This window comes from Girardinichthys multiradiatus, chromosome 9, assembly GCF_021462225.1.
Source record: "Girardinichthys multiradiatus isolate DD_20200921_A chromosome 9, DD_fGirMul_XY1, whole genome shotgun sequence".
NCBI classification, from domain to species: Eukaryota; Metazoa; Chordata; class Actinopteri; order Cyprinodontiformes; family Goodeidae; genus Girardinichthys; species Girardinichthys multiradiatus.
Window position 1 is genome coordinate 21392491 of NC_061802.1, and position 11264 is coordinate 21403754.

The 11264-nt window shown below is 38.0% G+C and overlaps 1 protein-coding gene across 2 annotated transcripts; it reads left to right on the top strand.

Annotated features, from left to right (window-relative positions):
- The first annotated feature begins 3256 nt into the window (after positions 1-3256).
- On the top strand, positions 3257-11055 carry LOC124873328 (profilin-2-like). Of its 2 annotated transcripts, none has more exons than XM_047373893.1 (3): positions 3257-3610; positions 6236-6428; positions 8934-9371. In XM_047373893.1, exons 1-3 carry the CDS (start codon positions 3482-3484, stop codon positions 9029-9031), a joined length of 420 nt encoding a protein of 139 aa, XP_047229849.1. In that variant the 5' UTR covers positions 3257-3481; the 3' UTR covers positions 9032-9371. The 2 variants fall into 2 exon arrangements, with proteins under 2 accessions (XP_047229849.1, XP_047229848.1); XM_047373892.1 differs by having other exon boundaries at positions 3267-3610; positions 9329-11055.
- Positions 11056-11264: the final 209 nt, after the last annotated feature.

Sequence of the window (11264 nt, forward strand, 5' to 3'; positions counted from 1 at the left end):
TTGCAAAAAGAAGGACATTATTAAATTAGAAATCCTGTTTTCATTTCACCACACGCAATGTTGGGACACAGCAAACATGTGGAAGAAAATAAGATGGTCAGTTGAGACTGAAATTTAACATTTGAACCTATCTGCAAAATGCTGTGTGAGGCAGAAAATTAACCCTGTACATCACACTGTAACACACAATCCACATTGTAAAACATGATGGTAGAAACATTATGTTTAGGAATGCTTGTTCAGTAGGTGCTTGATAGGAAGATAAAACCCAGGGCAATTCTGGAATAAACCTGTTTGAGGTCCTGGGGGTGGGGTGATGACCCTAAACATACCATCAGAGCTACAAAGGAATGGTTTAGTTTAAAGTACACTGATATTTATGTGGCCCAGTCAAAGTCCAAACCTAATTCCAATTGAGAAACGATGGGAAGACTTGTTGTTCACAGATGCTGTTCATCGACTGAGCTTGGGCTGCTTAGCAAAGAGAAATGGGAAAAGAGTCCTTCCGCTATAAAGTTGGTAGAGACAAACCCCCCAAAAAAACCACAATCATAAACTAGTTTGTGTTGGTGGATCACATAAAATTCCAATAAAATTCATTTAAGCTTTTAGCTGTAACATGACAAAATAAGTAAACAATGAAGAGGTGTTTATTCTTTTCCAATGTAGTGAATGTACCTGCATATTCTGCATACATGCACTACAGCTTTTGCTTTGCTTTGCCACACCCATGTGAACCTGGAGAAACGTAAGGTGCTGTGATTTGCCCATGAGGATTGCGCATGACTAACGTAGTAGCCTAAAGGTTTGCCTCTATAATGAATTAAAACAAGAATAGTCAGGTTCATTTTATTTTACTCTTAAATTGTGCTTTTGTAACTTTTTTCGGAACAACTATAGATAATGCTTTTATCATGCAGATACCGTAGACAAAATTAGGTTTTTTTTCTGGATTTTTAACCATAGGTTTATGTTCCAGTACTTTATTAGTATGAGTATGTTCGTTTATTGGTATTAGTATGCATTTTTAAAAACATTGTAAAGAAACTGTATTTCTCTTGGCCAGAGGGGTGCAAAGAAAAAAATATTTTGCAGAGTTAAACTGCTTACCTTTGGAATAAATCTGTAGAAAATTATGTTTGTTCTTGATTCAGTGTTCCATTCATGTCTTACATGTACCTTTGTTTTGCATCTCTACTTTAAAATGGTCTTCGGTGAAGGTAGCGAGATTCTGATGATTCTTTCAGCCAACAAGAAATATTTTGTGTTCCGTTTTGTGGTGTGTTTAATGTATCAGATGAGTTTTTCTTGCCAGTTGAGATTTGAGGCGTTGGTTTTTAATCCTTTTTCTTTATTTTATGGGAAAAATGGTGAAGAGGGGATTACTGGGTAGTCAGTCAAAGTGTATTGGATCTGCTTCACTTTCTGTATTAATATCCTCAAGCAGAACATTAATCTTGTTGGAGAATTTGCTTTTCAAGTTTACCTTTGCGTATTGTACAATGTTGTGAAAGTTTTTGGCCCCTGCAGATTGATTGTTTTTTTTGTTTTTTTTTGTCACACTCTAAGTTTCAGATCAATAATATCTAGCATCAGACCAAGACAACTTGAGTAAATACGGAAAGCAGTTTTCAAATGATGATTTTATGTATTAATCTAAAAGCTATCCAAAACAACCCAAAAATGTGAAAAAGTAAACCAAACAACTGGTTGGGCCACAATTGGTGTAACAGCTGCTGATAACCGGCATCAGTCCGTTACAACGTTGTGAAGGAATGTTGGTCCACTCTTCTTTGCAGAATTATTTTTACTCTGCTACGTTAAAGGGTTTACGAGCATGATCAGCCTGTTTAAGATCATGACATAGCATCTCAATCAGAGGTCCAGACTTTGACTAGGTCACTCTAAAACCTACACATTATTTTTTTAAGAGGTTCATTGGTGGACTTGCAGGTGTGCTTTACACAATTTTCCTGCAACATAACCCTAAAAGACCCTGAGCTAAAGTTCATAAAATGATATCCAGACACTCTAATTCTGCTAGAGAGCAGAACTCATGGTTCCATCAACAATTAAAGCAAAACAGTGCCAGACCATCACACTACAACAATGTTTGATTGTCAGTAGGATGGTCTTTTTATGATGCTGTGTTCTCCAGTTGCAACAGAACACACACCTTCTAAAAAGTTCCAGTTTTGTCTTATCACTCCACAGAATGTTTTCCCAAAGTCTTTTCTCCAATTTTAAATAAAAACCCTCGCTGTGGTTCACTGGAGTCAGCATTAGAGCATTAAAGCATCTTTTTAATTTTTTTCAGAATGATAGAAATGACCCACATTGTTTCTGATCTGTTGTTAAATGTCTTTAGATCAGGCCATAATGTGTTGCTTTTTTAGATCTTTTAGCCTGCTGCACATTGTCAGACTGGTTCTGTTTAACTGATTTCTTGATACCACAGGTCTGGCAACTACCAGTGTGGCTGATTGTGGCACAAACCCTATTATGTTATTAGGTTTTAGTGTTGAGCACTTTTTTGTCAAATCTGAAACATCTAAGTGTAACACAAAGAAAAACAACAAACAAATTGCAAGGGGTAAGTGCTTTTTAATGGCTCTGCATGTGATGGTCAAAGGGATCTGATTTTTTAAAATGTTTTCTATGTAAAATCATCAAAGAAATGCATATTTGAAAAACCTGATTTTAAGATCAGTTTTTTTTAATGCGTGAATAAATGTGTTTTAACATAAACGACTTCTTACTTTGCACTGAGAATATTTATACTTAAAATTTAAAAAGTGAGCAACTCAGGACAAAAAGAATAAAATCTGTTCATCTCAGTTGGGCATATAACGCATAATAGCCTACTGTTCCAGCAAAATGTTGGTTACCTCTCTTCTGCTTAACGAAGAGAGGTTACCAAATGCTTATTTTTATTGTCACTATGAATACTACACTAATTGTCTCTGCACTTAAGCACGTTGTTAAAAATAACATAGTATTTTATTTTTGATAAAAGAGCTGCACATCCATGTTACTTAAAATTGTGTTTAAAAAATATTTATGGAACATCATAAAACAATATGCACTATTGTACACTATTGTACAAATTCTACACTACAAATTCAAGTGTAACCTAAGAAAATAGACCGTAACATTTTGGAGGAAAAAATATTGTCTGTGTAACTTATTGTTATCTTTGTATTCATCCGCCTCGCAATATATCATGCACTGAAGGAGCAGGGCAAAGAACGCCTGGCGGAGTGATTTAGTGAGGACTACACCCAAGCCTGTGTCTGGTCTCAGCGGCTTCTCTTCGTTGCCTAGACCAGAAGAAAGCCTGGACGTGACGGAGCCGTGGGGTGTTGCTTGCTGGAGGCCCGTTAACCACCAAAAACTACCGCTTCTTCTTCGTTGAAGAAACGACCGTGATTTATCTTCACTCGCCGTACTTTATTCCCATCCTAGAACTAATATCACTAACATGTCTTGGCAAAGCTACGTGGACAACCTGATGTCTGATGGCAGCTGCCAGGACGCGGCCATTATGGGCTACACGGACGCCAAATACGTCTGGGCAGCGTGTCCCAGCGGTACCTTTAACAACATAACGGTTAGTATGCTCTTTTTGATGTCGCTTTGGCTTGCGTAAGTTTTAAAAATGTGTAATTGAAGCTTTTGAACGTTTATCTGCATAGCTTGGCCTTGTTGAATGAGTGCGGTACACATGGTATGCAGTGTTCCGACACGAGATTTACATGGACAGGCGTGCAGCCTTGCTTTATCTCCTGCCAGCATTCAGTGACTTTATTTATATTTTTATCAGTTTCGTAAATTGCCTTTATAAATTCCTAGTACAGGTTCCGAAGACAATCTAAGTATTCGGTAAACCATAGCTAGCGGGGCTAACGTAGTTGGCCATATTTGCTTCTGATACCGGTCATTTAAGATTAACAACATATAACCGGACTCGGCATCAAGTGTTACCAATGTATAACGTTTACAACTTCGTCCCATCTTAACCAAAATGCAGCTGTATAATTAAACCCCTACTGTCGCGAATTTACTGCCGGGAAAGCTGTGTGTCGGCAGCGCTAATCAAGCTAACAGGTTAGCTCAAATGGGGTGGTCATCCTCATTGGGAAGCCTTTGGAAGCTAATGCTAAGAGCTAGCAGCCGTCGGTCTTTTTTTTCCTGTTCGGCTTCTGTGAATCTCTCTACCGCCCCTTTTCTCCAAAATGGCGGATACATTCTCAGCTTCTTGTTCGTTTTCTTACTAGAAGCTGATAGAAATGTTTTTGACACCATCTTTGTTGATCTTATATTAGGTGTATGCGGCTTTTTCAATGTCACTACACTGCAGTTCTGGCGGTTTAATATCTATTTCGTTCGTCCTTCGCGTTTTCTTGAGCCTCCATTTTGTATTTTTTTTTTTAAATAAAAGATCGTTTTTATGTTTTTGGAGTTGTGGATGCCATATGATTAAAACGATATATGCACGGTGTATGATGTGTATTGTGTAACGCTTTAAAATGCTGAGCCATGCTACAAAGCATGAACCTGTTTTCCGCCTTTAGCTAAAGCTACTGGGAGTGTCCACTCGGTAATTCTTATCGATCTAGAAGGTAATTTACTCGTCTTTGTTGGTTATCCTTTTCAGGAAAACCCATTCCCTTCTCACACCGTGAAAGCTTGTCATACCATAGAGTTTTAAGCAAAATGTTGTTTCTAAACTACTTGCAAAAAGGGTTCCTTTGAGCACCGTGGTGTAGAATCGCTTCTAGGCGACTGTGAATGGGTATGGCGGACCGTTATAGTATATAATCAAGCCTTTCACTTTTATACTAATTAAGACAAGATTTTCTAAAATCAATTTGAATTTAATGAGATCAGGACTCGACGCAACTCGGCGTCTGGTTAGGAAAGATGAAACAAAAACAGCATGTTTAAGAGATCTGGACTTTAGTTCAGGAGTTCGAGCCACTGCTGGTTTTTAGATGAGATCTAGTCAGAACTAAAAGGTTTTCTTACTTATACCCTTTAATCATTTTCCATTTTAGGGCAAACGTCCCTGTTCAGGTGAATTGTGTGTTTTATCTCCAAATATGAAAGTACATTTTTCATATGCACAGCTGCCTATGTTTGATATTAACTTATGAGGAAAAACGTTCATTTGATAAAATCAAAAACAAAACGGCCTGTCATAATTTCTGGTGTCTAAAGTGTTGGAAAAAAATGCAGCTTTACAGGACAGGGTGGTATACTGGGTAGATTAAATCAAGTCAATTAGGGTGAAAAATACGGTCTGTCAAATTTTTGCCAATAAAAAATGACATGTAGCCCAGTCCTGTTCTGTTAAGCACATTGTACATATTAAAGGTTTTTACATATCAGAGAAATACTATGTTAACTTCAGGTATGAATTCTAAACTGTGATCAATGTCGAAACCAATGTTTGGGTTTAAGGAACTGATCAACTCGCCCTGTACAGCAAGTCTTCATCTTAATCTGGGCTGGAAATTGTTATCCTCCTTTCGTCTCTTCAACTCTTGTCATGACTTTGCACCCTAGCCCTATACCTTTTTGATATTGTTAAATAAGCAAGTGAAATCACATTATTTGTATCAACTTTGTAAGGTTAGCTTGTTGTTATTGGAGACAGAATTATTAATTTTTTTTACACAAGACTTTACTAATCAACAGACTGCATAGTAGTTTTTTTTTTTTGTTTTTTTTCAGCCATTTTTTTCTGGTCTGAGTTTTCAGGGTGTTGTCACTCCAGGGATAATGGAGACAGCTGAATGTTTGTGCAGTCACATTTGAATCCTGGTGTCTTCTGTTCTGGGATAATAAAAGCTGCCTTTTTAAACCTTGTTAAAATTTTCTAAAAGTGAGTTGATATCAAAACTTGTGTTTGTATGTACTAAGAAACACAGCATCTTTAGGAAACTGCTTACTTTCAAAATAAAAGGTTATTTCATGAGCTGCTGATATTTACTCTGTAATAAGGCCACTTAACCTTTGTTGTTGGCCCTTTTATTCTGTATTATTCCTTCAGAAACTGTAAGTCTTTACCAATTTTTTTTTTTTTTGTAATAAATGGCAAATGAACTTTAAAACAAAAAAAAAGTTGCCAAAATGTCAATTTTTTTATTTTCTTTTTTTTTTTAATGATGCTAAAAACTTGTATTGTAAATGTTTTACTCAAACTTGCTTTGCTTATATATTTTCTTTTTAGCCAGCTGAGATCGATGTGTTAGTAGGAAAGGACCGAGAGGGATTCTTCACCAGTGGGATGACCTTAGGTGGTAAAAAGTGCTCAGTAATCAGAGACAGCCTGCAAATTGAAAATGACTGGACAATGGACATCCGGACAAAGAGTCAAGGAGGAGAGCCAACATACAATATTTCTGTAGGCAAAGCAGCCAAAGGTGAGTACAACATTCACTGTAGTTTACACATTATTTGCATTAAATATCTCGTAGTCTACAGTGATGTAGTTTTTTTAGGTTCTTTTGTAGGTCATGTGTTGTGGATGCATGTTGTAGAGGTGTCGAATGCACCTTTCCTCAATATATGAAGGGTAAAACCTCCTTTTACATCCTGGAATTTTATGATGGGGGAACAACTGTATTCAAGCTGTTTTTTTTTTTTTTTTAAGCTGTAAAACCATCTATGTAGGCATGTTTTCTGCAGCAACCTAAGAGGTTTACTGAGATATGCCATTTTGTTTTAACAATTTGATTATAACTTTAAACTGGATGTACATCTTTCTGTAGGCTTAATTCAGTAAATGATTTACAGAATGTAAAGCTATTCCATGATAAAGCTTTTTTCCTATGAAAGATGGTTTTTAACCCTTTTTTTTAAAAAAAAAAAAAATCTTTTTTTTTATTGATCTAAACTATTACCATTGCCTTTTGGTGTCAGTTTCTAAGTGTTTCAATGTGGGGGTTCTTAAAGGCTTTTAAGTAGATTACCTTTTACATTCAATTTTATATTTTTACATCTCCTTGGACCACAGCTCGCTCTTGTAACGGCAACGGGCTGGTAATTGGGGGTAGTAGTGTGTTAACTAGACTAGAGCTTGCAGTGTCTGAGACTGTAGCCTACAACCTTTCTCAAAGTGCATTTAAATGACCTAATTATCAAGACTTCTCCATTGCCTGTTTTTTTTTTTTTTTTTAAGTATACTGCATAGAATAGTTGCCTTTAAAATTAATTCAAGATGCCTTTATGGACTTGTCTGAGGTTGTGGCAGTTTCTATGTTGTCTGTAAAAGCCCACATGTACCATTTCCTCTACTGTTGCTGAAGCTTTCAGGTGAGAATATTCCAGGACAAGCAAGTTTCCACTTCTACACATTGAACTCCTTTTCTGGGGCAGGATTTCCTTAAACCTTCCTAAACTGCATGCTACTTCCACCTTTCTGGTTAACACACCCCACTGTCTCCAAAGTAACCATCTGTTCCTCTGCACAAGGCTATGGGTACTTCATGGTGCCCACATGTATTGAGGAGAGGTACCCTAAGCATGCGGCTGCATGCATGTCTTTGGCAATGTTGGTCAGAAGCTCCACTTTCTTATTCTTTGCTGCTGGCCTAGTGAATATTACAACTGTTCTGGTCTGTACTCCTTGAAAGGCCAAATTATAATTCCCACCTGGCAGTTGTGTTGCACTATGCAATCAGCCACCTAAAGGAGCAACCTGTTGTGGTTCTAATTTAATGGTACTAGGTGTGAAAACGAGATCATAGCTCTGGTGTTCTGGTCTGAGACCAACACCTATGTTTCCAGAATTCAAGATGAAGTAAAAATATTCATTTCTAATGAATTATGCATGTCCAGATAAAATCCCTTGCTCATCACTAACATCAATTTAAAAATGGATGACCTAATAGAACAATAAATCCACCGTTTTGACGCTTTAATCTGCCCTATAAGTTACAAGAATTCAGAATTACTGCTTTGGGTCTGTTTCAGCAGTGTTAAAGTATAGTTTTATATTTGCAATGGTAAATGTTAGCCTCCCACTTCTTGGTGTACTTGGAGATAGATGCTTGACTGGATTGGCTCAGTTTGCATGCAGCTCTTTAGCAGTGTAACATACACTATAATGCCAAAAGTATGTCTACTTTTAAATGTACGTGAAATTTGATATCCTATTAATTTATAAGGTTTAATTTGGTGATGGACCCACTGTTGCCACAATAGCAACTTTTAACTATTCTGTAAACATCTTCCACAGTGTAGGAGTGTGTTCATAGTTGGATGAGAACCAGAATTGCAGCCTCTGCTTTAGTTTACCTCGGAGGTGTTCAAGAAGGTTGAGGTCAGGACTGTGCAGCCCAGTCAAGGTTCTCCTCATCAAACCGTAAACACCTGCAGCCGTGGAAGTGAACACCAGAATTCACTGATTTGGTGGGGGGACACAGTACGTTTGGCAAAATGGTATAAATTGAGATTTTGCTAGAAAATTTCAGCACTTTACAAAGTTAGTAACATGGACCACTTTAATTGTGAATTCTCCAACCTGTTTCATCTGAACTCTAGTTTCAATTAAACGGTGGCTGGTGATAACTTGGACCTGGAAAAGTCTTAGATTTGATTGGGACTTGCACCGACTTGCTGCTCTGCTTCTGCTTGTTCTCATCCTAACAAATGTATACTGTCAAACAGGTTGTATGCAACCCATGTTTAATCCTGTCATGCTTGCTCTAATTGTAGTAACATGTCTGATCACCAGCAGCACTGATAAGAAAATGAATGTTTCGATCTCTCCGTAACCTTCAAACCAAAAGAACTGCCCATCTTTTTGTGCAGTTGTCTTTCTTTGTAGCTGTCTTGCCTGCTGCTTTTTGGCTCTGTGCTTTTTCTCTTCACTTGTGTGATCTCCACGTCCCTTCTAAATGTTCCTTCTGTCTCTTTTCTTTCAGTCTTGGTCTTGGTAATGGGCAAAGAAGGGGTCCATGGAGGCGGATTGAATAAGAAGGCATACTCGATGGCAAAATACTTGAGGGATTCGGGGTTTTAGATTAGAAGTAGCTTTTGTGGTGTGGAGGAAGGAAAAAAAAAATTAAAAGGGAAACAAAAAACACAAAACTCAAAAGGACAAAAAAAGATTTCAGTCAACCCCCCCCCCCCCCCAGGTCGTCTGGTCAAATAAAATCCCCCAGGAGCATTTAACAGTGCAGGGCTCAGACCCAGCCCAAACCATGTAGCCCCATATTAAACTGAGGTAGAACAAAGTGTTTTTATTTTTCCATCCCTGCTCTCATCACGCTTGTTCATTTGTTGTTGTTTTTTTTTTGTCCCTTTTGTTGTACTCCAGCATTGGTTGTTGTCATGGGGAAAGAAGGTGTCCATGGAGGACAGCTCAACAAGAAAGCATTTCAGATGGCTGAATACCTGAGGAAGTCCTCCTACTAAAGCAACCTGTAACCAGCTACCTAGCAGTTCACCCTTGCCACCCTGTTGCATTTCACACTACTTCCAGTCCTAGTTTGTAGTTTTTGTTTTTCTGCCTTCTCTCCTCCTATTTTACCCTTGAACCCCTTTCCTCCACACATTTGCTCTGTGTATTCCTATATCTCCTCCTTTCAAGCACTTATGTTGATCTATAGCTAAGATGAGCATGTTGCTAAAACAGGATGTCATGACAAATCTGTACTTAACCGAGACCAGCAAAGAAAAACCATACGATTTTGGCAGAACACAAAGGAAGCTTTAGTATCAATTAAAATATTTTTTTTTCTTCCCTTTTGTGTTTCTTGGTACCTACCACTAACTCCTCACAGATCATACACACTCCCTCCTTGAGCAGCCTATGCCTTTGGAGCATTTGAGCTCTTAACAAAGCTCGTTGTCTTCCTTTTATTTCCTCCATGTCCAGGAGGGGAGATTGTGCATATCTGTTATCCTCTACAAACCTCACACTAACCTCCTCCTTGCCAAATTATTTAGCTCCTCCATGGTTTTGGCTTGAATCGGATGACACTACATGATTTCTAACCTTTTATTGAACACTACCCACCGCTTCCAACAGAGTACTGTCCTGAACCAGTTTTGATAATGTGGGGGTCTGTGCTTGGGATCAGTTCAGCTCATGTCATCCAGATGTAGATGGCTGCTCCCCCCTGGCATCACAACCTTCCCAACTATACAGTCCATGGACATTCCACAATAACGGGCTCAGATGCTTAACACTGTTTAGTTCTCAATCTTCTCTGTTTTTTTTTTTTTTTTTTGGACAGTTTATATCCCAGCATAAAACAATCTGGAGTGTGTCCAGTTTGAATATTTTTATTTTTTTGTTTTCTTTTTATAGGACCAAGTGTAGTTGCAGGCCGGGTGTTTATACAACTGCTCTAAATCATGTGAAGGATGACTAACTTTTTTCTGATGAAGGAAACTAACCAGGCAGAGATGTTGTGGTTAAAACTAAAGGGGGGGGGGTCCAGGGCAGGTAAGGGTGGGAGAATCTGAAAAATCCTCACTACTGTTAAAACGAATGCATTTGTACAAACCCATGCTGTGTTGACAACTACGTAACTGTGGAATAAATTGCCTTTAGTCAGCTGAGCTATGGGGGGCATCAGTCCACGCTCAGAGCTGCTAACTGTAACGTCCAACTGAAAAACAACTAACTTCTAAAAGTAGAAATGACACTTGATGGGAGATGGTGGTATTGGTTGGAACAAAGATGCTCATGGTTGTCTTGTTGAAACATAACTGCAGAACCTGTGTATCCTGTGCCATAATGTAGAGATCTGTAAGATGGATTTTGCCCACTTGGTTAAGGAGTCGTTTCATCGGCACTTTTTTGGTAGCTTCAGCTCCACTGTTTAGGCCTTGTGGGATGTGTGTACTCCATAAACACTGTTCAAGTCCTGTTTGCTGATCTGTTCATTTTGTTTTCTCACCACTTTTATTTTATTTTTTTTCTTACATCTGGGATACAGTCTTTAATGCATCTGTCATATGCATAAACCAAGAAATGCCATACATTGATTTATCACCTTGTTTACAGACAGATCAAATAAATTTATTCCAACCAGACGAATGTTTACTCTCCCTTCTTTGTGTGCTGTTCATTTTACAGGTATGTTCTGACAATTTCTCAGACTATTTATTTATAAATCTAATTTGGGGGAACTTCCAACACAATTCATAGTTAACAAATGTTAACTTTGTATTCTCCCCTACAATTTATGTTGCGGCTTAATAAAAACAGCTGTTGATCCTTTGTTAACTGAACCGGTACATAA